Here is a 25,946-nt window from a genome sequence, read left to right as displayed (position 1 = left end):
CACCGGCACTCGGAGTTGCAGGTTGGACAAGTACTTACAAGTAAGTACCTACAGTGCGTGTGCGTTGCATCTTTAGCGTCTGGCAAATCGCCTCCATATCCGTTCCCCATCCACCACAACAGTAATAATACTCGCACACTGTGCAAGTAAGTATTACACTTGCAAATAAATTCCGAGACCTCAGGGGTGCCCCGGCTAGCCTTTGTTCGTCACTCGCCGCGTAGCACACCAAGTAGCCGTGCTGAATTGCAGAGACCCAAGTAATTACCCGTATACAGGTGTGCGCCATGCATGAAAGTACTTGTTGTTGATGTTTCGCATGGCTATAAATATCGGATGCTGCTCTCAAGGAAAGGAAGACGACAATTCATAGTCATAAGTCCTCTACATAGCACTGCGGGCCAATAACCATTGCTTTCATAATGCCGCGTCTCACTCCCTCCGTTGCCTTGCTGCTCCAGGCCTACGCCGTGTCGTCGAGCGTCATCGACGTTCGTGCAGACGGGTCCAGCATCGACCGACGCGATATTTTCGGTCAAGTCGCCCCCAGAGACGTGTTTAAGGCAAACCCGACATGCCCGACAGAACGCGCCGCCTTTAAGGAGTTCCAACGGGCCAACAAGGGAGAAGCGCTGGACAACCTGCTCTACGGTTGTACGCCGCCGACGCTGCGAGGACAGCTCTATCCTACCTTTGACGACAGCAACCAGAATACAATCGGTAGGAATGGCAACGTCCCCGACGAGAAATTTCCTGTTTGCTAACGCACCGTGCGGCAGCGGGGAGAGGAGTCGACTCCAACACGGTGGAGGAGACGGGAAAGAGCTCGCAAAGCTGCAACGACATCACCCGCGCCTGGGGATGCGTACGCGGCCTCGACTGCCGCTACGTGCAGACCTGCAGCAGGAGGAGCCTGAAGGAGCTGCACGGAGGCGGCACGATCAAGCTCGGCGATCGGGAAACGGTGCCCTGCGCAAAGGGAACGGTGCCGAGGGAGATGCACTGCAAGATTTCGACGAACCCGGCCGCGGCCGCCGAGGTGGCCTTTGATCGATTGATTTTCGAGCTCATCATGGACGATGGCCAGCCGGCGTCGGGCAAGATCCGGGCCGAAGTTGGCAACGGACAAAGCGTTTCCATCTTCGACGGCTCGCTCAGCAAGAACCGAGCCATCATCCCGGTCAACATCCCGTCGCTCTTTGGCGGCGAAACGAGGTTTTCGCTTCAGCAAGTCATGGGAAACCACGTCAAGCTCTACTACGATCCCAAGTCGGGCGGCGACGATGCGTTCAAGATCAAGTGTAAGTCTACCGACGGACGTGCCGTTGCCTTCCGGCAAAGCGCTACCCTTGGCTGACCCTTGACCGCCTCCGACTTAGCCTTTACCCTGTTCGCACGTCTTGCCGGCACCAACCTCGTCTTTCAGACCATGCCTCTGGTCGACCAAAAGTTTGACGCCGGGAGAGGCCATACCGAGATCTGGTCGCATCAGCTGGATCTGGAGGGCTGGAACACGGTGGCCGGCGTGGAGAAACCAATCTCGCCTTTCCTGTGCCTCGTAGGTTCTCGCTCTACCGACGACGGGTGCCGAGACGCCATGCTAACCATGCGCACGTTGCAGAGCACCGAAACCAGCGAAGAATGCTCGGCAAGGCTACGCTACGGCTAAGGCGCCGCGGCGCCGCCGTGAAGACTTTGGAGGCGTTTCCTGCCGCCGACGCGCAGCGGGCTGGAGCTATTTCACCTCGGACATGGCGCGACGATGCCGCACCCTGCCGCTACGCGGGGTCTGCCTGTGTGTGTAATTTTGCTTTGCATATAGAATTCCATTCCCTTGCTTCCCATCGACGCACGTGCCCATGTCCGCACCGCAAACACGTTTGGCCCGCCCCGTACGACCATGGTGCCCCTCGTCTCGTCACGGCTCTCCTGCTCACCAGGGCGCGACGTCGGCCAAAATCCCAGGTGTATCGGTGGGCCACCCTAATCCCACAGTGGCTCGGGGAATAGTCTGCTTATAACTTTTCGTTACGACATACTGTAATTCGGTAGGCTACTTGCCGCGCAGTCCAAACGTAAGTGGAAGTACTCTGTAATACTCCGTACTTGTAGTACTTACGTACTTGTTGTACAGTACCTAATAGTAGTAATTGCATTCCTGCTCCCTACTGGGTACGGAATGTTACTGAGTACTCCATAAGGCACCGTATGCACGTACAAGTACTCTGCACATGTACAATTGCCTTCACTGCCTTCACTACGGGTCTACCTAAGAATACTTACACGTACACTACAGTACTTGCACCGACTGCACTAACTGCACCGACTGCACTAACTGCACCGACTGCACTAACTGCACCGACTGCACTAACTGCTGACTGCACCGACTGCGCTGACTACACTGACTGCGCTGCCTTTTAAAAAATACCATACTGTTAATCAGAAACCCCGGCCTTTGCGAAACGTGGTTGCATTACCTTTGGCGTAGAGCGCATGTACAGCAACTGCATGGGCAAGAAGTGAATTCAAGAGGCATACTATCATGCAGCACTACGCCACACAAGAGGTCGGGATTATACGGCGATTTCCTTCCTACATTTCGCCTCAGGCGCATGTCGCCTCACAATTTCGTCAATTGCAACTTCTGAAAGAAAAGAAAGTTTTGGAATATCCGTTTGAGTAGTGTTGGCAGTGTACTGTAGATGGAAAGCGTGGACTGATGGCGTTGATCTTGCTTGTAGTACAGGATATGCGTGGGTACACGTTGCACTCCGTACGGTTGGATTAATATGCTGTTTCGGTTATTATTGGTAAAGCTCATGGATGTAAGTACTGTAAGTATTAATACTGTAAGGCACTTGGATGTACGGAGTACAGCTAGTAATAAATTTGCCGAGACTCCAAGTACGGAGTACGGAGTACTCCGTAATTACTGCATCTCGCATTTGCCGAAGTGGGCCAACTACGCCGTGCTCCGCAAGTAAGTAATACTCCGTACACCGTGGGACAATCGCCAAGAGACCGTGACCGTGGATTCGGGTGGCGATGTCACGACCCAACTCTGTCATCTGCTTATGTAATTCTTCTTATATCCTAATTCAGTAAGTAAGCTATTATTATTATGTAAGTACTTATAATAGTATTCCTGGTTCGTTACGGTAATGCCTCGGAGATAGCATCTTGCGTACATCGTGCAAGTCTACAATTGCCTTCAACGCCTGCGCTCGCTGCATGCACACTGCCTGCACTGCCTGCACTGCCTGCGCGGTCTTTTTAAAATGGACCATATTATCAAATAGAATCCTCGACCTTTTCTATGTTTATTTACCGTACTTTTGGTACAGAGTGACTTGTGGTATAGAGTGCATGTGCAGCAACTGTATGATCAAAGAGTGAATGCAAGAGGCGTATCACCATCGCAGAGCAGCACTACACCATGATGCGATTTCCTTGCCACATTGCCTCACACGTTTCGCCTCACATAATACTCAACTGACTACTGCAAAAAAATGGTAGAAAATTGTTGGGATTTCGGCTTGGGTAGTGTTGACAATGTACTGTAGATAGAAAGGGTTGACTGATGACGCGGATCTTATTGCTTGTGCAGGATCGCATTGGTAAAACGCACGTTGCAGAAATTACGTAGTGCGGTTAGTATCGTCAACGTTGATAGATGGACACCATGGGAGAATCACCGAAACACCGGTGACCCTACCGAGACGCCGTAGGAGTAGGATGGTGCACATCGAAGAACCTAGGGCCACCCTAATCCTGCAGTGTCTCAATAATCGGTCCACCGCTGTCGTTCCGGTGTCTCGGTAGGGCCACTGGTGTCTCGGCGATATCCCCACGGTGTCATGACTCAACGCAGTGGCCTGCTTATGTAATTTCTGTCATGACCCAATTCAGTAAGCTCACCGCTCCCTACTTTCAACAGAGTACACCAAGTATGCTTGGATATTATTGTAATACGCGCATACCTACTTACTTCTAGAAACAATTGCCTATACTGACTGTATTGTCTGTACTGGCTGTTTTGTCTGTATTGTCTGTACTGGCTGTATTGTCTGTATTGTCTGTACTGACTGTATTGTCTGTACTGGCTGTATTGTCTGTACTGGCTGCATTGTCTGCGCTGCCTGCATTGCTTGCGCTGCCTTGTATTTAAAATAAAAAGATCATACTGTAAACGAACCCTTGACCTTCCAAAAATGGATTTACTATAATACATTTGGCGTTCAGAGTAGCCACTGTGTGTGGAGTAGTCAAGATGCGAAAGTACGTGGCAGGAATTATGTAGCACGTCTATTATTGACAACATTGATGGAGGGTTAAGGTAACTTGATGCACTATTAAATTTGCCGACACTAAAAGTACCCTTTGTCGCTTTTGCTGAGTTGGGCCATGACACCGTGGGACAATCGCCGAGACACTGCGGGATTAGGTGGCCCGATGTACATGTATTGGTCGTGTTGCCGTATTTGCACCCCGTCCGGTACGCACGCGTAGGTGTGCATGCACACATACTTGCTTGCACCTGCATGTACAGTACTGTAAGCATGCCCGCAGCTGCTGTCCATACCATGGCACGTCGCCAATGGCACGGCTCCGAGATGATGGCGATACCGACCGAGGCGCACGGTTTCGCACGCAGCTACCGTAGATGCCACGCCATGCCGCCGATGGGATCTTGCCGAGAGGATGGAGACGCTCTACCGACGAAAGAGGCCTCAGACACCGCAGGTGGCATGCCAATGTCTCCGAGGGGATGCTCCACCGAGGCGAAAGGCTTCACACGCAGCCACGATAGGCGCCATGCCACGAGGCAAAGGCATTCATGCACGGCCATCGTAGAGGCCATGCCATGTCGCCCACGGGATGCTCCCAGAGGATGGAAATGCGCCGCCGAGGCAAAGGGTTTCACGATACCAGGTCCGGCGGCCATGGTCGGACGATGAAGCGTCGACATGGTGCTTGCCGCCGTGGTTTGCATTGCACATCATGCGGCCGCAATCCGTTGGAGCAAGTGTGCGCGCGAACACACCTGCGACTGCTGACTCCATGAGCGGCGATGCCAATTTCCACCCTGACGCAACTAGCGTCGCCCACCGACAGGTGTCCGATGCATCTCCAATGATGATGGTTCATGCCTGTCATGGCTCGCGTGCATGGAACCTATACTGCACAGGCTCCAAGGGAAGAAAGCATGCCGGCATGAACGAGCACGAATCACCTGCGCGCGTCGGGGCCATCGTGGGGTTGTTTGGGCGTGCCCAACGAAGCACCGACGGGCACGACGCGAGCCATGAGCGGCGAGTCCTGGGCTGTCCTCATCGTCGCGGCAACTCCATCCTCCATGATGCGGCACGCCGGTATCGTCGCGGGTATTCTTTCGGACACCGGGAGTCTGGATTGTCGTATACCAACAACTCATGAGTCGTTTGGACGAGCAATACGGAGTGCATGGGACGCATCACGGAGTCGCGTTATGCTGCATTGGGCCAGGTCATAATATAGCAGGCATCCTCGAGACGCTGCGGGACTAGTGCGGCCCTTGCGCGTACTCGTACAAGTGTCTTTCTCAAGTAGCGGGCCGCCGGTACCAGCAGCTCGGGTCAAGCAAGTGGACCTGTGGGTACCTGTACTGCTTGGGCATGGCAGCGGAGCTCAGTATTCCAAGCTTCCGGGATTGAAGCAACTCCGTACCTCACCAAGTATTAATTTACTTACAAGCACCTGTATTGTTATTAGCAATAGGCGTGTTTGCACACCTAGCCCGTAACTATTACTGTACGCTTGCAAGCGTTGCTCGTGCTACTCTTGTGCTTGTGCACTTCGGGCACCCCTCAGGTACTTGAACAGAGGGAGGGAAGTCGGCGGCATCCGCGACATGATTCTGGAATCTTTGGTCAGTCCGATTCGAAATTCGATTTTATTATTCTCCTCTTCCACTTCTTTCGCATCGTTGCCGCACCAGAATCCGGCTCCTTGACTTGCGACGCCTCGCTGCAACGACTCACGGACTCCTGTCACGCCAGGGTCGTACTAGCTCGAAAGGATGCTCGTACCAGCCACCTCGCCGCAGGTGTAGCTCTGCGGTCTTTACATGTACCCTGTACTTTGCTGGTTTCGACTGCACTTGGCATCATGCTGCAATGTGTGCTTGCCGCGATACCTTCACAACGCACCTTGAAGTAGAGCACTCGGAGCTGCTGCAGATGCTCTTGCAGGTAGCCGGACTTGCGGTGCGTGTTTCATGCACCTGCCTCCTTGAGCGAGCGCCGTACCATGATGTTGCCATCGATGCACGTTCCAGGTACGCTTGCTTGTCATGTGCTGCCCCGCGAAGGAGGCACCATTCCCACCCCGCACCGCAGGCACACACACCACCTGCCTCCCTTCGCCGCCAGCGTCTACGTGCACCTTGAACGAGGAGGCCGTCGCCAACGATGCCGCTGCTAGCAGCCTATCCTTCATCCCATCGCTTCATGTAAAGTCGAGCCGATGCCGAATCAGGATCGAGCCTCATGCCACCCTTCCGACTCGCGCCGCATTTTCAGGAGAGCCGGCAGGAGACACGCCACGCTTTCGGCTTCATGCTGCGCGCTGCGATATCTGCGGCAGGCTACGGAGCATGGCCATCTATCCTTGCCGGCGGGCAAGCAGAGAGTCGTCGTGACGGCCAAGTCTAGCCTTGTCCTGATTTTCTAGACGTCTATAAAACCCCCCTCTGCTCCCTCCTCGATGGCAACAGGAGAGGAGAAGGGGGCAAGAGAACGGCTTCGTCAGACAAGAGCAAGCAAGCATCGCATAGCAAAAATCAACTTCAACATGCCGCAACTTGCCCTATCCGTCACCTTGCTGCTCCAAGCGTATGCCGTATCGTCGAGCGTCATCGACCCCGCCACCTTGGTTGCCAGAGACGATGGCGCGTTCCAAATCCCGACGACCTGTCCGACCGACCGCGAGGAGTTTGTACGTCACCGAGACAAGTACAAGGTGGAAGCCCTAAACAAGATAGTCTACGGTTGCGTGCCGAGCCTCAAACCCTACGTAAAACCCGACGACGGCTCCAAGGAGAATCAAGTTGGTAGGAGCAGTCATGTCTCCGGCTCGCGACGGCGGTTGTGTGCTAACGCTCGCGACGGCAGTTGCCAGAGGCGACTCCAACAGCATCGAGGAAGAACCCCCGACGCAGAACCAGCAGTGCATCGATGCCGTCAAGGCCTGGGGATGTGTGCATGGCCTCGACTGCCGGTTTGAGCAGAAATGCCTGAAGGGGTTCCAACGAAGTAAAAAGGGGAAGTCGGGGTTTGAAATAGGCAACTGTGCCGGCCAAACCCAGGAAATGCACTGCAAGATTTCGACAAACGAAGCCGCCGCCCAAGAGGTCGAGTTTGACCAGGTCGCTTCGTGGATCATCATGGCCAAGGAAGAGTCGACATCGGGAAAGATCTATATCGAATTCGGCAGAGACAACTACGACTTTGTCCTCTTCAACGGCGTAGTGGACAAAGACGTGGCCGGCGTCCCCATGAACATCCCGGAAATGTTTGGCGGCAACACAACGTTTTCGCCTCGGCAGCTGACGGGCCTGGATGTCAGGTTTATTTACTCGCAGCTCCTCCAGGGTAGTATGTATGGCAGTACAGTCGGACGCAAGGATACATTCCAAATTAAGAGTAAGTTGATGGGCAGGCGCGCTGCCGAGAACCGCAAGCTTCTCCGGATACAACCCAACCTTTGCATCGGCTGACCTTGGGGCCCCTCCCCGACGCAGACTTTATCATGATTGCACGCCTTGCAGGTACCAACCTCATCTTCGAAGTCACTCCGATAATCGACTACAAGATCGAGGCATGGAGGAGGCACACCATCATCTGGACCGGCAACGTAAATCACGAAGGCTGGAGTGCAGACACTGGGGAACAAGAAAGTTCGCCATTTTTCGACTGTCTGGTATGTTGACGCTCGACCCATCGCACGTTTGTCTGCAGGAGATGAGATGCTAAACTTGCTGCACGGAATAGAGAACCAAGAATTCTGAATGCTGGCAAAAGCAACGCTACGGTTAGCTGGCGCAACAACCAACGCTGGTGGAGGCTTGGCCGACAACCACACGCACAGCCATTCGCAACGCCCGCCCGGCTTTCCGCGATGCGCTGCTCCATATCGAACATGGCCATTGCCGGCCATATCGTCACTGTACTGTTGGCTAGTGTGTAATTACGTGTACCACCACTTTTATAGACTTTCTGTTTGGAATTCCGTATCCCGTTCGCCGACGCACCTGTTCCGCAAGGACACGTCCACGCCCTGCTTAGCAGGGCAGAGCACCAGAAGATCGATCCACGTACGTGTCCGCAACCATGGGCCGGGTGATGCATTTCAGATTCAGCGCCGGTCCATGAGCAGACATGCCACTGCGCCGAAAATCGTGTCCCGAAATGCAGCGGTTCCCCCCTTGTCGTCCCCGCACCATCTCCATACACGAACTGTGGAGAACTTGCGTGACATGAATCGTCCCATCGTCGGCCCAGGTAGATGTTTCCAAGAACGATCCGCATGGATGTCCAACGACCATGAACCGCAGCGGCAGCTCCTCATCGGACGGCACCGACGGCGAAGGTTACCCACCAATAGATGTAGGTGTACTTATATACTGTACAGTAGGTAGTGTACAGTATAGCACAGAGGGTACGGAGTAGTTGCAAGTATATTACGAAAGTACTAGGTGTACAACGTACAGTACAAAGTAAGTACAGGTGGTGTGTACTTGGATGTATTACAAGTACATTTACAGTACAAGCTTGTTTGGAGCTCAATAATAATACTCCGCAAGTACTCCGTACCTGCCTAGTAGGTATACGGAGGAATATAACTACTGTACTCCGTACTGTACACCCTAATGGCACCTACTACTGTACAGTACTTGTACTTAATTGTGCAAGTGCATGTACTGACATGTACTTACATTAAGGTGTACTTGTACATACTGTATAAGTAAGTACTTGCTGTACACGGACTCTCGTGCTGTGCTGATAGTGAGTGCATGCAGTAGGGTCCATCACCAGGACGCCGCGGGACTACGCGCGTGCTTGTACTGTACGAGAACAGTACGGAGTATGGAGTACGGAGAACATCAGTAGTTTGCATACAGTATACTTAATTATAGCATGCCGCTGGTACCGGCAGTTGGGTTGAGCAGGTGGAATACCTAGGGTCCCCACACCAAGTACATACTTAGTAAGTTCCTATTAGTAATTACACCTGTACGGTACTAGGGCAATGTGGCAACGGAACTCGGTACTTGCCTACTTTGGCATATGCATGTAAGGCGAGTACTGTATCCACACTGTACACCTGGGTGTGAGAGGTGTCGGTGTACTCCATACTCCGTATTGCTGGTGCCATTACGAATAACTAGTATGGAGCACTCCGTGCAGTCATCGTTACTCTCGGTGTGCTCGTATGCCTATGGGTAGCGCCGGTACCTTCTTGAAAGTACCCTTCCCTTGCAGGTACTCTACATGCACTCCCTGTCCTTGCGAGCGCTGTGCAAGCAATGGGGTTGCGGTTGATGGAAGCACGCAAGTACGGAGTAGTAAGTACATGAATTACTAGGTACATGTGCTTGCTCCTCATGGGCTCCGTGCGGTCTGTACTGTACAGTACGCACGACCCCTCTCCCCCCATGCAAGTATGCACTCACCTCACGCCTGCCAAGGCCTGCCACCGTTGCCATCTGTGCTGCTGCCAGCAGCCAATCCTTCATCGCGTCGCCGTGTATGAAGTCGAGCCGAAGCCGAAGCAGGATCGAAACCCAAGCAAGCTTCCCGGCTAGCGCTGCGTTTTCGGGAGATGGAAGGATTCGCGCCATGTTTTCGGTCTCTTGGTATGTACAGTATGTGCCACTATAGGCGGCGGGCCATGGAGCACAACCATCTGGCATGACTGATTATCTATCTGGCCTTGCCGGCAGGTAAGTGGAGAGTCGTTATCGTTGCCAGGTCTGACCTTGTCCCGAATTTTCAGTGACTATAAATCCCCTCTCCCCTCCTAGAGAGCAGCGGCAGAGAAGAGAGGAGCACAGGACGAGCACACGGAGAAAAATCGCGAGCAGAAGCATCCCGCAGCAAAATTCGACGTCAACATGCCGCATTTCGCTCGATCCGTCACCTTGCTCCTTCAAGCGTACGCCGTGTCGTCGAGCGTCATCGACCCTGCCACCTTGGCTGCTAGAGATAATGGCGAGTTCCTTGCACCGACAACCTGTCCGACCGACCGCCAGGAATTTATCCGTCACCGAGATAAATACAAAGTGGAAGCCCTGGACAGGATAGTCTACGCTTGCGTGCCTAGCCTCAAGGCCCATGCAAAGCCCGACTACGGAGTTGGTAGGAGCGGCAACGTCTCCGGCTGGCGACTGTAGTTGTGCTAACGCGAGTGGCGGTAGTGGCCAGAGGAGACTCCAACAGCGTTCAAGAAGCAAGTTCGATACAGGCCGAGGAGTGCGAGGATGCGGTCCGTGCTTGGGGATGCGTGCATGGCCTCGACTGCCGGTTTGAGCAGAATTGCCCACAGGGTTCGCATCGAGGTGAAAAGTCGGAAGTGGAAGCAGGCAACTGTGCCGGCAAAACGCAGGAGATGCACTGCAAGATTTCGGCAAACAAAGCCGCCGCCCAAGAGGTTCAGTTTGACCAGGTCGCGTCGTGGATTATTATGGCCGATAAGAAAACGTCAGGAAAGATCGTCGTCGAGTTCGGGCGAGGCGTTTACGACTTTGTCCTCTTCGACAGTCAAGTTCATAAAGACGTAGCCGGCATCCCCATGGACGTCCCGGCCATGTTTGGCGGCAAAACAACGTTTTCGCCTCAGCAGCTAATGGGCCTGGATGTTAAGCTTCATTACTCGCAGGTCCTCCGAGGTAGTCTCTACGCCAGTTCGGTCAGACGCACGAATCCCTTTAAAATTAAGAGTAAGTAGATGGGCAGGCGTGCTACCGAGCGCCGCACTTGTTCCAATACGTTGTTGCGTTGGCTGACCTTTGATGGCCCCCCTTACGCAGGCTTTATTATGGTTGCACGCCTTGCAGGTACTAACCTCGTCTTCGAAACCACTCCTCTGATCGATCTCAAGGTCGAGTCATTTAGGAGTAATTCCATAATCTGGACTGGTAATGTAAACTACGAGGGTTGGAGTGCCGATACGGGAGAAAACTTGCCTTCGTCGAATGTCTGGTATGCTGTCCCTTGACCCGTCGCACCCTCGTATGCAGGAGATTGGATGCTAAATTCCTACACGTAATAGAGAGCAAAGAATTCCGAATGCTGGGAAAAGCAACGCCATAGTTTAACAGCGCAACAGCCGACGGTGCTGGAGGCTCGGCCGAATGCCAAATGCACAACCCTCTGAACCCTCGAAGCAAGACCCGCCCGGCATTCCATGACAGATTACACATCGCCATTACCGGCCATACTGTCATTGTACTGTTGGCTTCGGGGTTATTCTTGAATAAATTTTTGTTTGGAATTCCATTTCCGTGCCGCAAACGCACCTGTTTTTCTTTGCAATCGGAGTTGGAAACTGGCAACTGTGCCGGCAAACGTCGAAGGGCCTGCTTCCCAGGGCAGCACGCCCCACGATCGATCCAACAAAGCTTTGTTCTGGTATTCATGCCATATCCTTCCTACTATACTCCAAATTCAACGCATGTCTATCCATCGGCGAACAAGCCACTGACCACCGCAAATTGTCCCCGAAAATACTATGGCCTCCCCTTCATCATGCCCGCGCCATCAGAATGCACAAACTGTGGACATCTATGGCTTGCGAGCTGCCCTGCCTCACAGGACTCGGAACGAAAAACGACAACAACCGAGACATGACGACGCTTTCCTAGTACTTCCTGGGATGACTGATACTGTCCAATGTAAAGCTTCTGGAAGGGTCCGGTGAACAAATTGTATGCAGACCTTGACGCCCAAGCAGAGCGGTTGAACATGCCATCGAATACGGAGCAGTTTGGCCAACGAGACCTTCGGCTTGGCCTGCTGTACGGGTGCCGCAGCGTTGGCAGCGGATCGAGGCGGACCAAGAACGGCCGCTCAGGCGCTAGATGCTGGGTGATGATGATTGGAAGAGACGGAAGGTGACGGACGCGGCCTTCCTAGTTGCTGCGCAATAAATCGGCTACCTAGTCTGGCCTTCCTTGCTCCCAAAAGCATGGATCCAAGTGCCTGCTCGCCCCTATCATCATCATTTCCGTCGTGGCTCTCCATCTTCAGTGGTGGGAGGGACCGCACGACCATCTTCGACATGTCGGTTGCCAGCTTTCATCCTCGTGCCCTGTTGCGGCCGTCCAGTCGTCGGGAGCCAGTGCGCCGGTCCAAGCGATTTCGTTCGGATAGCCATCCCCGAGCCAGGTGTTGACACCTTCAAACTTTCTCATTGTCATTCGCGTCGGCATATCCGCACAAGTGGCCGTGAATCGAATGCCTTTGCAGCAGCGTGAGCGTCGAGCAAAGCCTTCAACGACAGTCGCTCACGGTGCATACCTTTGAATAGCCATTTATCACTAAAAAAGTACGTATTGTACGTCTCTAGTATCTGCACTTGGGTAATGTTTCGAATATCCACCCTCTCGGTGCCAAACATACTTTTCAGATTCACGACATCGCTGATAGCATACCCACTGGGTACGTCCTCCCCGAGGGCGATCTTGGTCTTCCCTTGGGAGAAAGTAAAGGATAACGCATCATCCGTTCCGGCCCGTGATTTATCGTCAATTTTAAATTCATACTCCAGCCTGTCGATGGTCGTGCACGGGGGCGTCATGTACCAGCCCGGTTGAGTGACATTGATCGTCCCGACATCGGCCCAGGTAAAGGGTTCCAAGAACCATCCACCTGGATGTTGGTACGTCGTGGGCTTGGTAAGAATGTCGTTTTGCACTTTGAAGCCCGGAGTGATGCATTTCGCCTGCAGGCTGATGGCTGCGATGACGCTGCCGTCAGCACATGCCATTTTCGACGCTTCTCGCAGAGGCATTGTATACCTTGAACCTGCCACCCATCGTTTCGGGTACCTGCCAATAGTTTCCAGAATTCTCCCCGAGCGGCAAGCGTGACGGTGCGGATGCTGTTCAGATCCGTTACGTTGGAGCCGAATGCTGCTTGCAAATCGACCGGCAGGGTGGCATGGAATCCTTTATCGGGCGCGTACGCGACAGGCAAGGTAATCTTCCCAGCCGGGCCACTCAGCGTAGCCTGAATATGGTCATAGGTGCCTGCATCCCAGTGATGAGATAGTCTAAAGTCAAAGTCGAGCGTCGCCACCTGGCCGCAGACCGCCGACACGTCCTTGGATTCCATCACGATCGCTCGTAGCCGGGCGCAGCCGTTCACTATCACATCGTCAGTTTCTGCTGAAGATGCGCAGGACTTGGGCCGAGGCCGTCACGAACCGTGGACCTTGGTGCCATCCTCCGGGAGGCTCGCGCCTGAGATTGATCGCCGGCCAAGGGGACCGGACGCCGCGGTCACGCCCAATGCAAGGAGGATAGCACACTGGTCTGGGGTAAGCAAGTCGGCAAAGATGCGGCTGGTTAATTGCGGAGGAAGTGATGCCAAGTTGACGGTACCGTCGTGGGGATCCACGGCCATGCCAGGGACTGGCTCGTACTGAACAGGTGGCGAGATTCGTGCCGCGGCCTCGGCGTGCTGTGCCTCGACCTGCGCGTCGCGGTTCATCTGACGCACACGGGGCCTCTGGGCTTGAACGAAGGATCCGGCTGAAGCGTCAAAGTCGACAAAAATGTATTCGCAGACTCGCGAATTGCGCACCAGTCGTGTGCGGTCGACGCCAACACGACCTGGACGCAAATCCGTAAAGCGAGCGTAAGGTGTCCCCACGTTCCTAGATGGCCACGGAAAACGTTACTCCCGTTCACCGACAGCACGGGGGGCTCCGGTGTGGTACGAACGTGGCGAGAAGGATGTGAAACAAACCATCGACCGTGAGGATGGTGACGGCCAGTCGGCGGGGCAGACCACGTCTAGGAAACGCGACCGTATTCCACCTGCAGTGAACGTGGCGAATCGGACCTGAAGGTTGAAATTCCTCTATGCCACGAAACGTATACATGCGGTATGATAGCCCGAGCCGTTCTATGGCCACGTGCATATCTGCTTCGTCTATGCCGTTGCCCGGTCCCCGCCGGGGCTCTGGCATGCCGGTAATCTCATAAATTTCAGCAATCGAAGTGCCGAGAAGCGCTGCCGTCATGACGAAGAAGCAGTCGGCCGGGTAATCCATGCGGTAGAGCCAGGTGAAGATGTCGGTCGAGGGGACGACCTGGTCTCTACCTGCACTCCCTCCAGAGCTTGTCGTTGGCCCGCTGGTTCCCACGTAGTTGGTATCGTCAAAGCCGACGTCCCTTTCACCGTCGGCGTCGCCGTCGGTTTCATGTTCGGATCGTCCATGGATGGAGGCTACCCTGGCTGCAGCTCCCACGTAAGCATGCGACCTTTGATGGGAAGCCACCAAGGGGTAGCCGAGATGCCGAGGAGCAACGAGGCCGGGGTGTGCATCCGTTCCTTGACACCGAGGAGAACGGATCGGCATACCGGCCAGGCCGTCACCGGACCTCGCTGCCGCGCCAGCATTGCTATCTGGGACTCCCAGAGCGCCGGCCCATGGAAGGCCCAGGGCGGCGGCGTGCACGAGAAGGACGAGCTCGGAAGGACGCATGCGTCGTCAGGGCCGTCGGGCGGGAGAAGCAACGGAAGGGGACGAGGCCAGGCTGTGCATGCTGCGGCTTTTGCCGGGACGGAAGGGTGCTGCGGCCGACGAATAATTGTCCAACGTCACTCGCGAGCTCGATGGGGGATAACGCACGGGGAGAGGCTGCTGCATTTTCATCCGCTCCTCGGGTGTGCACACGTCGACGTTGACGTTGACCGTACGGTTGGATGCATGCCACCCGCTGGTGAGTGCACACGCTTGGTGCCCCAGCGGTTAGTCACAGCAATGGCCACACGGTGGTTGATGTTACGAGTTGGGAAGAAATCGCAGTGCCAGTGCTACAGTCGTTGACATGAGCACCCAGTCGGCGCACGCCTAGGCGTGCCGCTTATGTAATACCTGCTCGCCGCTGATGTAAAACTTGGATAATAGTATTACATGTATTACTATTATCCGTCGCACCCAGGTCCAAGTACCAGGAACTTACAGTAAGTAATTACAGCACAAACTTTTCATAGTCGTTGGGAGCAATAGCCCTAGCAGTCACAACGGCCGGCGTGGTCATGACGGCTCCAGCATTCACCGCGGCTCCAGCAGTCATGGCCGCCCCAGCAGACTCAGCAGCCGCAGCAGCCCTAGTAGTGACAAGGACTGTAATAGTCATAGCAACACTAGCCGCCACGGCAGCCCTGGCGGTCACAAGGGCCCCGGTAGTCACAATGCCGCCAGTAGCGGTAGGGATAGCTTCTGTTTGGCATGCGGCCGTGGGCAGGCATTACATGAGCGGCCCGTCCAGCACCGACTGCGAAGGCTACCTACCTACTAACCTAGTAGTACTGTACCTACAAGCTGTGCTTGTAGTGCTTACTGGGTGCGAGTACTTACAAGCATGTGCACAGTACTGTACTCCGCGCTCGGTGCCTCTGTACAGTATCATGTGACTACTCGTGGCCACCTGGGTAGTACCTGGTACAGTACGTACTCTGCTGCGCCATGGACGATGGTACATGACTTGATCCTCAAGGCACGCCTAGGAATATGAGCTCTGGGCATGCACGGAGTACTTGAGTAAGTAACTACTTGCTGTTTTGCAAATGCTCTGCGGTGAATAATGGGTGGATAGGTAATAGTAGGTAATTACCTACTGGGTTTACAAGTGAAGTGCATGTGGATGCACTGGAATATTACTCCGTACGGAGTAATTTAATTCATGTCAGCTCCATACTCCAAAGTGCATGCACGCACTCACTACCAGTACGGTACATCTCAACGAGTACCCATATCACTGACGATAAAATCGCCTGCCTCTTGCGACCACACCAGTGCCGCTTTAATACAACATGGAATATTACTCCGCAGGTACTGGGTACGACAGTAAGTACCCGTGAGTTTCCAAACCGCGGGGGAAGGAGTCTACGCTTGCTGTACAAGAGGACTCCTCTGCACCGTTCGTGTACAAGTACAGCGAGTATTTGTTGACTGACGGACAAGTGCTTCAGGTTTATGGTCTGGGTTTGCTGTCCGTACTCCGAACTCTGTACTTGGTTTGGACGACGAGTGGTGCCGAAAGTACCTAGTACATACATAGTACCGTATCCACAGTACTTAAGTAAGTACAACAAGAAATGACCCCGCCGCACAACTTAATCACTGTACGTACAGTTGGACCTGTGCTATAGGCCGGAGTGCTCCGTACTGTGCTGAGTGCATGCAAGTATGGAGCGTACTGTATGGAGTGTGCATGTTCTTGTTCATGTCTGGATCCCAACAAGGACATGTGAAGAACGTCAACCAAGTATGCATGGCGGACCGCAGCATTGTGAGCAAGCGTGCTGTAAGCAAGTACAGTACTTACACGTACTGTACGTCCTTGCAGTACATGTCGAATTCCCCCGTTTCCCATCATGCCAACAGACAAGACTCCCCTGTGCCGTTTGCACTCGGCCAGCGTGCCCGGTCTCGTGTCCACCAACCTACCCTCTAAGTACGTATACTTGGTAGTGCTTGCAGCAAGTGTACAACTACATGTACTTGCATGTATTTTGGTGATTGCATGCGATGCAGGCACCAGCAATGTCACTACGCTTACTCTGTACGCCTACTGTTGATGTGCATCTACACGTGCACTCAAACGCACTGCTGCTGCATGCAAGTGCCCTGCCCCGTGCATGCACACGTCCATCAGTGGGTGCAACCTCACCACTTTTCGTGGACTCGTGCAGGCAATGCTTCGCGGGATCGCGAGTCCGTAGCGCACGGTGTGAATCACCCAATGCTCGTAATGGTCGGACGACTGGAATGACTGTATAAACGTGCCCTGCCCCATACGGTTCTTGCACCTCCATGAGTAGGTGCCATCTCGCCACGCTTCATCGACTCGTATTTGATGATCCGAAGACGGTGTCCATGCATCACGATGACGCCCTGGCTGCCAAAGAGCCTTCCGTCGTCACCGATGCGCTCAACATACTCGCGTGCTTGTGGCCGGGACGGTCCCGTCGGATGCGCGTGTGCCTGTTCGGTGCCTGTACGCTCCCCTACCGTCAAGCGCCGGTGGCGAGTCGCCTCCTTCCCACGCCGTCTTTGGCGTCCATGCAGGAGATGGCGCAACTGAAGGGGTGGAAAAGTTGTCTTGTAGAATCATAACTGTAGTCAAGCCATCACCGGGGACGATGAACCTTGAGATGAGAGATGCAGCCTGTCGCGCCTGGCTTCAACCGTTGCCATCCATCCATGCCATGGTCACTGTGCGCGTGAGTGTACGCGCACACCAGATTGACGAAACGACGGCACGTCGTCGAACCGGTCGGCGATGAGCGCGGGCGTGTCGGCGGCAGCGTGCTTCACTAGCACGCCCCCACCACCAGTCCCTGTCGGTCGGCCAGGTTTGCTCGTCGTCTCCTTGCGACGTCACCTCGCAACAACAGAGGAGGAGGAGGAGGAGGAGGTGTCGAGCTGACGCATTCGGCTGCGACCAATCGGGTGACGGCAGGCCAACATAGGGGTACGGCTTGCCGATGTCTGTGTTCGAAAATGCAAGGGTGCGAGGGCTTGCGTAGGCCTCATCCCAGATCCGACCCGTGCCGTGCTTTTCGCTCGTCGTCCGGCATCGTTCCGTTCTCCTTGCTCGCCACATTATTCCGCCACGCTTCCATCGCCCGGCACCTTCTCTCGCGACTGTCGAGGCAATCCACGGGTCACCGCGGTGGGCGGGTCGAGGCGCGTCTAGGCCTCCGCGGTGCCGTCCCCGAGCGTGCGTCGTCGACGAGGGTGTATCGTCGGCGTGGACGGGTACGCGTGCACCTCCGACTCGCCCCGTGCCGGTTGGCGGCGGCGAGCTCTGCATGACGTCGTGCGGCCGGTGCCGGATGCGCGGCCGCTCTCCTCACTCGACGCCAGCTGCCGTACGCCGGCGGCGGCATCGTAGGCGTCGCCTCAATCTCGTCGTACGCCGGGATGCGTGACAGCAGGGCCGAACCCAGCGCCGGGCCGGCGTCGAGGTGCCGTCGTTGGCCCGTCCCGCTCTCGGCCTCCTGCACCGTGGCGCGCGAGGCCGGCGCGGTGCGGACTCGGGCGCGGCGCCGAAAGGGCGTCGGCGCCTCGCGAGGCGTGCTTGGTCCGATCCATCGCTGCGTCGCGCGGGAGAGGCGGCTCGTGAAGAGGCGGCAGTACGGCTGGGCGAGTCGGCCGAGCCGCCGGCAGAGACGGGAAGCGCCCCAGAAGAGGATGCCCAGGATGCCGAGGACGATGGTGCCGACAATCACCATGCCGACAATCAGCTTGTCGTCGTTTGTGAAGGAGACGGAGCCCGAGCCGTGGGCGCGTCGAAAGGTGGCCGTGACGGGTGCCATTGTGCTCGCGTACGCTCAAAAGGACGAGGACGGAGGTCGGAGACGTGAGCGTCGGGTAGGAAGGGCAGGCGGACGGACGGACCCAAGGCGACAAAAGGCTGCGAAACGAAACAAAGGACAGTGGCGCCGGGGAAAAGGGAGGGAACTCAATTGAATGCACTCGGCCCGCTCCTCGACGGCGAAGAAAGCTGGTGGTGCCGCTGGTGGGCTCCGCCGGCGCGACGCCAGATGCTGCATCCCGCAACCTTGAATCCCCATCGGGTCGACGACGCCCTGCGGCGACTGAACCTTGAAATCATCGGGCGAGAGCGTGCGTGCGTGCACGACACCGTGTACCCCGCCGAGCCAAAGTCATTGTCGTTGCCATTCCCGTCACCATCCCCACGCCCGCCTGGCGTGACGGGGCGAGCGGCCGGGCGAGCGGCCGGGCGAGAGGCCATGCCGTCGTCCGAGGGGCCTCAGAGGTCCTCCCAGAGTTCCTTCCTGTAGGCCTCCGTCAGTCGCTCATCCGTGCCGTACACCTGCTGCCACCCGTGAAAGCCCCGATCGAGGACAAAGACGTCCTGCTTCGGCTCGCCCCCGACGGCCAGCCGCTCTCGCTCGCGAAGGTAACGCAGGGCCGCCGTCGGCCCCCGCTGCTGGCTCAGCGCGCAGTGGAATATGACGGTCCGCTTGTCCGCGAGCTTGCGGAGGAGTGTCGGCATCATGACGTCGAGCTGAGCGCTCGGCACGTTGGTCGCGCCCTTGATGTGTCCGCCGATAAAGTCTGCGACCCGCACCGGGTCAGCAACCGGTCAGGTCGTCCGCCAGAGGGGCGGGAGAAGATGGGAAACGGGGCGCCCTCATCGTCTGGGCTTGGGACGTACCGTCGTCACGGACGTCGATGACGGCAAACGGCCGGTCGGAGGCGCCGCCGTCGTCGTGGAGCATCATCTCCGACAGCGTCTTGGCAGACATGCGCTGCACCGTGGCGATGCTTACCGAGGACATGACGCGCGAGGGAGGTCTGGATGGGACGGCACCGAGGATTCGGGAGAGATGCTGGAGCCAGACGAGGATTTCTTGCTTCGTTTTCGCAGCCGTCGCTGCTGTGAAGTCGTGTCATGTGGGTCTGGCTTTTTGTCTGCCAAGATGCTGCAAGTACTTGTTATTACTTTATTACTTAAAAGTGCCGGCTAGGTACGGCACTGGCTATCGCTGCGAGAACCGGCCGTTGCCCGCCCGCCCACAGCTCGCTACACGCAATTACGCCGACTGCGTGCTGGCAAATGCCTGCGTGGCCGCCTTGCCAACATCTCGAGAATACGGCACAGCATGTCACAAATCGTGTGCCGGCAACAATGGTGTACCTGCAACGAGGTCGAAAACCATCTACTCTTGCACCGTACTTTCTCTTCGCCACACTGGCCGCTACGCCGGAAGCCTTCACGCCTTGCCAACCCAGCCCGAGTTGATGAAAAAGTCAAAGATGCGCGCCCCCTTTTGCGAGTCGAGCCGGCATATCTCCTTGGCCTGCTTCTTCTTGAGCGTTCCGTTCGTCTTCAGGGCCTCCTTGAGAATCTGCTCCTTGATCATGAGGTACGGCTTCGGCTGGAGACGCACCGTCTCGCACAGCCTGGCCTCGTCCGCCGTCAGCAGGTGCAGGTCCGCCGCGTTCTCCTGGCTCAGCGCGAGCGGCTGCACGCCGGCGATGGGCTGCGGCATGTACCTCGGCCTCGGCGTCCCTTGGCCGGCGGCGCCGTGGCCGGGCCCGTACCCGTTGACGCCGTTGGCCTGGCCGTTGGTCAGCGGCGCCGCGTCGACCTTGGTCTCGCCGTTGGTCTGCGACGCCGGCCGCATGGCCAGCTCCGGCGCCACGAGGAGTGCCGCGCCGCTCGCCGGTTCCGGAGGCGGCGCCTGCTTCCCTCGTTGGCTCGACGCGAGCCGCTCCCTGTCCATGGATCCCATCGGGATCGCCTTCTGCGCCCGTTGCGACTTGTCCGTCTCGTACTTTTCGCCGCTCTTGAGGTCGCCGATGCGCATGCTGCGCCACTCTTGCAGCTGGCCGATGGCCTGCCGCAGGTTGAACTCGTCGATGAGCCCTTGGCAGAAGTCGTCAAAGTCCTTGTGGTTCATGATGCGACCAAACGGCTTCGCCTTCTGCAGCAGCTCCTTCTCCTCCTTGTTCCGCTTCTTCTCCGTCTTCGTGTTCTCCCTGTATTCGAGGAGCTCGTGCTCGAAGATGACCTTTTTCCGCTCCACCCGCTGCGACAGCCGGCAGTTGTAAATCTCCATGACGGTCAGCTTGAGCTCCATCTCGGGCTCGAGCTCTCCGCTGCGCGAGTTGACGCCGTCGCCGGGGTCGAACTGCATGTGCTGCACCGCCTCCTCTGCCTCGTTGGCGTACTCGGTTTCGAACTCCAACCGGCCCGGCATGTAGCCTTGGATTTCGTGGCAGCTGGGAACACTCGCCGTCGGCTTCGTCTTGGCCTGCAACGCCGGCGCCGACTTGGCCGCCTCTCGCCGTTCCTCTATGCGGCGCTTCTTCCGCGCCTGGAACTCCTCGCGCGGCACTTCTTCCGCCAGGTCGCAGTCGTACGGGCTGCAGCGCTCGGGAAGCGGAAAGCTCGCCGAGTCGACGTACGACGACAGGTAGTGGTCGCGAACCTCGTCCTTGTCGCGAAATCCACCGATGTGGTCCGATATGTCCGCCCAGGAGCCTAGCCCGTACGTCTCGGCGCCTTCGAGGAGAAGCAATTCCTCGTCGGCACCCCATTCCCGCTGGAATATGGGAAACGAATTTTGCTCAATCACGCGGAAGGCGTGCGTCGCGGGGTCGTGCGAGTTTCGAGACTCGCCTTGGGCGAAGCACGAGACGCAGAGGTCGAAGTCGGAACATGCCGGGTCGGCACATCTAATGCGAACCTGGAATCGCCGTCTCGTCAGCAGCGGCGTGGCGCGTTCGGATTCGGGCGGCAGCCTACCGTCGATGTGATGTCCGAAGAACACACGTCGCAGACGTACTTGACACCCCCCTCCCCACCTCTCGTCACCGTCTTCTTGCGAATGACACCCATCGGCCACCGCCAAGCTGCGCACTCGTCGGACGCTCGCCGGTGGGGTGACGCAGCCGTGCAGCGAGCTCGTCAGGGGGGTGATGACGTCGACTCGTCGGTCGATGCAATCGATGATGGTGGTTGAGCAAGGGCAGAAAGGCGGGATTCGACGCGAATCCGGATGCAGAGGCGCGCGGACGTCGTCTTGCTGCTCTCAGCACGGCCAGCGTGTGGCTTGGGGCTGTTTTGACGGTTCGACGATCCTGCCGCCAATCAAGGATCACGAAGGAAATGATGGGGAAGTTGCGCAGGGCGGCATCTGGATTCCTCGCCGATTCGAGCTTGCCAAGGCCGTGCTAGTGTTGGCTCCGGAATCACGTGATAGGATCGGAGTTGCACTGTAGGAGTACTTGGGTGTTCACTTACGAGCACTTACTTACTTACAGTTGGTACTTACTTACTGTACTTAAGTTCTCCGTACCTGTAAAACTACTGTAATACTCCGTACCTCGCGGAGAATTTCAAGTGCATGTACAGTACTCCGTACAGTACTGCGTACAGTACTGCGTACAGCACAGCATACAGTAAGTACTTAATTTCTCCGTGCTTGAGTACAAGGACTTATATGTACACCTAGGTGTACTGTACTGTACTTTTTTCCATGTATACTAGTACTTACTGTACTGAAGTCAGCGCTTGCCTCAGAGTTCGAAGTACCGGACTACAGCACGGAGTACGGAGTAATGCAGGTACAAGTCCTTACTGTAATACAGCACAATAAAAGTACCAGGTACTTGTACTCCGTACTTGCAGCACCCCGTACATGCATGTACTTAATCTACAGGATACCTAAGTACTCGGTACTGCACCTGTACTCCGTACTGAAGTATATTATTACCTTCTACAGAGTAATACTTCCTGGACTCCTCAAGTACGAAAGTTCTAGGTACTAGGTAGTATCAATACGGAGTACTGTTGTGGTTGTACTCCATAGCTGGCCGTACTTGTACTTAAGTACTGTACAACTACCTAGTAGCATGTACTCCGTACTAGGCACTTAGTTGTACAGTAGATGATATAAGTACAAGTAAGTACACCTACAACCACTACAGTACTCCGTATACAGTACTGACTAGGTAGTTTGTAGGAGTAGGTGCAAGTGCTCAAGTACTGTATTACTTGCGCTACAAGAACATAGGTACTACCGACGGCTCAGCTGCAATACCAGCACGGCGTACGGATACGGAGTACGGAGTACAGACACCCATGACGCACAAAACGGAGCCAGCTTCGGCAGCTCCGTTGTCCTGGCGTTCCCCTTGCGGCGGCCTCGCCTCGTACCAAATCTTGGCAACTTTCCCACCGTTCCGTCCTTGACGTCGCAGAGTGCGCGCAATATACTCTACCGTACGCGTTGACCGTCTTCCTCGAGAGGTTGCGCCTTCATCATGCCTGACAAGATCCTGGACGACATTTCTCATCGGCGATACAACCCACTCACAGACAGCTGGCTCCTCGTCTCCCCTCATCGGACCAACCGTCCGTGGCAGTGAGTGATGGTCGAGCTCTCGTGTAGGAAGCCGACACTGACCATGGCCAGGGGCGCGCAAGAGGGAGCGGCGGCGAATCGGCTGCCCGAATATGACGCCGAGGTACGTCGCTCGACGCCTGCTCCGACGCCTGCTTCTTCGATGCCTCGCAGCAATCCCAACTGACGTGACAGTGCTACCTTTGCCCGGGCAACGCGCGCGCGGTAGGCGAAAGGAATCCCAAGTACGAAAGGACTTTTGCCTTTGTAAACGACTACAGTGCCGTCAAGAAGGAGCAGCGTGACTATAATGATGCGAGCGCGTCCTCGGATGGTGCGCAGCCGGCTGACCTGGAAACGATCCTTCTCCGCGCCCAGGGCGTCAAGGGCGTTTGCTACGTTCTCACCTTTTCACCCATGCATCACCTCACCTTTGCCGACATGCCTGCCGCCGACATCCTCCCCGTCGTGGAGCACTGGACGCGCATCTACGGCAACCACCTCTCGGCAGCAAATCCGCTCAAGGAGCTGGCCCGCAATCTCGACGTCGTCGCCCCCAAGGACGATGTGTCTGTGCCGGGTGACGAGTATCGTTTCATGCAAATCTTCGAGAACAAGGGCGCGGCCATGGGCTGCTCGAACCCGCACCCCCACTGCCAGGTGTGGACCACGTCGACGATGCCCGAGGAGCCAGGCAAGGAGCTCCTCAACATGACCAAGTATCGCCGTCAACACGGGCGCCATCTTCTCGCCGATTACGTCGAGCTGGAGCTGGCCAAGGAGGAGCGCGTGGTCTGGCAAAACGCCGCCTTTGTCGTCGTCTGCCCCTGGTGGGCCGTCTGGCCGTTCGAGGTGCTCATCCTCCCCAAGCGGCACGTCCGTTCGCTCGTCGACCTCCAGCCCGAGGAGCGGCTGCAATTTGCCGAGACCATCCAAGAGGTGACGCGGCGGTACGACAACCTTTTCAAGTGCAGTTTCCCCTACAGTTCTGGCATCCACCAGGCGCCCCTGCGGGGTTCCGACGAGGAGATTGACAACTCGTACTTTCACATGCACTTTTATCCGCCTTTGCTGCGATCGGCGACCGTCAAGAAGTTCCTCGTCGGGTACGAGCTCATGGCGGAGCCGCAGCGAGACATCACGCCCGAGCAGGCGGCGGCACGGCTTCGCGGCTGTGGCGGGGCGCTGTACCGGAATGGCGCGAGGCCATGAAGTACCGTAAACGGATGTAGCAACTTGATTATCATTCCGTCCGCGGCGATGCGGCTCTATCTCGTCGCCGTGGCATTGAACCGCCGACGACACATGGCCACGCATCAGTGGCCCTCGACGTAGTAGCCCCGGACCATGGGCATCCAGATGAGCGCGCAGCTCGCGAGGGTCAAGGGGAAAATCTGCGGCAGGCCCAACGTCATGCTTTTGAAGACAAACAGCTCGCTCGCAAAGTGCCCCAGCGCAACGACGTAGGTCCAGACGGCAATGTTGTAGACGGGTCCGATATGCAGGTGGTAGGCGGCGTAGCAGCGCACGATGCAGGTGATGAGCGTCCAGGTGCCGAAGAGACGGCCGGCAAGGGGTGTCATCTGGTCCGTGGCCTTGGGATCGCTCTGCACCGTTGCCGGCACGAGCTTGTCAACGGCATCCTCGGGGTTGTACTCGGCCGTTGCCGGGGGCAGCTTGCTGTTCCGTACGAAGCGACCGTTGTAGACGCGGCGCGAGAAGTGCAGCGTGGCGTACGCCTGGAGAGAGTTGCCGATGGACAAGACGGAGAGCTTGGAAGTCAGTTCGCGCTTTGGGCACGTCGGCTTGCGAGGGAGCGGGAAGCTTACAACGAGCATGTAGTAGGGCAGCACGCCCTTTCCTGGCGGGAGCAGTGTCCTGACAAAGTCCATGCTGATGGTCTCGCGTATACGGCGTTATGTGGGAGAAACAAAATACGAGAGGGGAAGTACTTGTAGTTGAACTGTAAGTAAGTGTACTGTAAGTAAGTGTACTGTAGCGTTGCTGCGGGCTGTGCTGCAGTAATTACTAGGTACTAGGTACCTAGTAATTACCTAGTAAGTAATTGGTGGTTGCACACTGCACTCTCAAGGGACGATTGCTCAGCGGTACTCCGTACGCCCAAGTACAGTACTTCATTCCAACTTGCTGTACAGTAGGTATGAGTACTTGTGCAAGTGCGCTGCTGTTAGTCTGATTGTAAGGAGCACGGGATACGAAAACTACTGCTAACCCCTGCCGGGCCATTCTCGTGAGTGTTGCAGGATAAGGCATTTATTGACTTGGAACAATCCTGATCAAGCACCAGGTACGGAGTATATACAACATGATTCTACCCTTTCTCTTCGACTTGGTGGGACATGGATAAGCTGTCATTGGAATACCTGTCTACATGTAATTACAGCACCGCAAAGTACTTGCGGAGTGCTCCGTACCTAGTAGTAATTGTACGAGCATTGCCCAGGCACAAGAATTGTGCTCCGTACGGAGTACAGGTACCAGTGTTCGTATACCAGCAAGTACAACGACATGTACAGTACAAAGTAAGTACTCGGTACGGAGTACTCCGTACAAGTTAATCAAAAGTTGCCGTACTGTAAGTGCTGTACCTCAATGGCGGTTGGCCCACACTTACAGTGCTACAACGGAGTACTTGTACTTACATGTGTTACTGAAGTAAGTACAGAGTACTCCGTACTTAAGCAAGCATTAAGCATTATTACTTTCTAGTACTGTGCGGAGTACGGAGTACAAGTGCAGTAATTAATAGTAGCTCAGGAACCCGAA

At 55.9% G+C, this 25,946-nt stretch overlaps 10 protein-coding genes across 10 annotated transcripts; 4 read left to right on the top strand and 6 right to left on the bottom strand.

The window, feature by feature from the left end:
- Positions 1-422: 422 nt before the first annotated feature.
- DCS_02520 (uncharacterized protein) lies at positions 423-1,669 on the top strand (the record flags this gene model as incomplete). The annotated part of the gene is made up of 4 exons (XM_040799847.1): positions 423-720; positions 780-1,301; positions 1,380-1,558; positions 1,622-1,669. 4 exons carry the CDS (start codon positions 423-425, stop codon positions 1,667-1,669), a joined length of 1,047 nt encoding a protein of 348 aa, XP_040660730.1.
- Positions 1,670-6,831: 5,162 nt separating this feature from the next.
- On the top strand, positions 6,832-8,075 carry DCS_02519 (uncharacterized protein; the record flags this gene model as incomplete). Its single annotated transcript, XM_040799846.1, has 4 exons — positions 6,832-7,090; positions 7,152-7,682; positions 7,808-7,959; positions 8,031-8,075. The coding sequence occupies 4 exons, from the start codon at positions 6,832-6,834 to the stop codon at positions 8,073-8,075; spliced, it is 987 nt and encodes a 328-aa protein (XP_040660729.1).
- A 2,078-nt stretch (positions 8,076-10,153) lies between these two features.
- On the top strand, positions 10,154-11,256 carry DCS_02518 (uncharacterized protein; the record flags this gene model as incomplete). Its single annotated transcript, XM_040799845.1, has 3 exons — positions 10,154-10,397; positions 10,457-10,978; positions 11,069-11,256. 3 exons carry the CDS (start codon positions 10,154-10,156, stop codon positions 11,254-11,256), a joined length of 954 nt encoding a protein of 317 aa, XP_040660728.1.
- Positions 11,257-12,453: 1,197 nt separating this feature from the next.
- On the bottom strand, positions 12,454-14,751 carry DCS_02517 (uncharacterized protein; the record flags this gene model as incomplete). Its single annotated transcript, XM_040799844.1, has 4 exons — positions 12,454-12,995; positions 13,058-13,405; positions 13,466-13,917; positions 13,985-14,751. The coding sequence occupies 4 exons, from the start codon at positions 14,749-14,751 to the stop codon at positions 12,454-12,456; spliced, it is 2,109 nt and encodes a 702-aa protein (XP_040660727.1).
- A 490-nt stretch (positions 14,752-15,241) lies between these two features.
- DCS_02516 (uncharacterized protein) lies at positions 15,242-15,798 on the bottom strand (the record flags this gene model as incomplete). Its single annotated transcript, XM_040799843.1, has 4 exons — positions 15,242-15,492; positions 15,573-15,581; positions 15,631-15,668; positions 15,728-15,798. 4 exons carry the CDS (start codon positions 15,796-15,798, stop codon positions 15,242-15,244), a joined length of 369 nt encoding a protein of 122 aa, XP_040660726.1.
- A 1,660-nt stretch (positions 15,799-17,458) lies between these two features.
- DCS_02515 (uncharacterized protein) lies at positions 17,459-18,596 on the bottom strand (the record flags this gene model as incomplete). The annotated part of the gene is made up of 2 exons (XM_040799842.1): positions 17,459-18,085; positions 18,135-18,596. 2 exons carry the CDS (start codon positions 18,594-18,596, stop codon positions 17,459-17,461), a joined length of 1,089 nt encoding a protein of 362 aa, XP_040660725.1.
- A 458-nt stretch (positions 18,597-19,054) lies between these two features.
- DCS_02514 (uncharacterized protein) lies at positions 19,055-19,586 on the bottom strand (the record flags this gene model as incomplete). Its single annotated transcript, XM_040799841.1, has 2 exons — positions 19,055-19,362; positions 19,463-19,586. The coding sequence occupies 2 exons, from the start codon at positions 19,584-19,586 to the stop codon at positions 19,055-19,057; spliced, it is 432 nt and encodes a 143-aa protein (XP_040660724.1).
- Positions 19,587-20,021: 435 nt separating this feature from the next.
- Positions 20,022-21,652, bottom strand: DCS_02513 (transcriptional adaptor-like protein; the record flags this gene model as incomplete). The annotated part of the gene is made up of 2 exons (XM_040799840.1): positions 20,022-21,500; positions 21,560-21,652. The coding sequence occupies 2 exons, from the start codon at positions 21,650-21,652 to the stop codon at positions 20,022-20,024; spliced, it is 1,572 nt and encodes a 523-aa protein (XP_040660723.1).
- Positions 21,653-23,079: 1,427 nt separating this feature from the next.
- Positions 23,080-24,371, top strand: DCS_02512 (Galactose-1-phosphate uridylyltransferase; the record flags this gene model as incomplete). Its single annotated transcript, XM_040799839.1, has 3 exons — positions 23,080-23,180; positions 23,232-23,283; positions 23,355-24,371. 3 exons carry the CDS (start codon positions 23,080-23,082, stop codon positions 24,369-24,371), a joined length of 1,170 nt encoding a protein of 389 aa, XP_040660722.1.
- Positions 24,372-24,475: 104 nt separating this feature from the next.
- Positions 24,476-25,051, bottom strand: DCS_02511 (transmembrane domain-containing protein; the record flags this gene model as incomplete). The annotated part of the gene is made up of 1 exon (XM_040799838.1): positions 24,476-25,051. The coding sequence occupies one exon, from the start codon at positions 25,049-25,051 to the stop codon at positions 24,476-24,478; it is 576 nt and encodes a 191-aa protein (XP_040660721.1).
- Positions 25,052-25,946: the final 895 nt, after the last annotated feature.

The sequence above is a fragment of the Drechmeria coniospora genome, chromosome 01, assembly GCF_001625195.1.
Source record: "Drechmeria coniospora strain ARSEF 6962 chromosome 01, whole genome shotgun sequence".
NCBI lineage: Eukaryota > Fungi > Ascomycota > Sordariomycetes > Hypocreales > Ophiocordycipitaceae > Drechmeria > Drechmeria coniospora.
The sequence above is the reverse complement of the archived record's forward strand: the minus strand, read 5'-3'. Positions and strand labels throughout refer to the sequence as shown.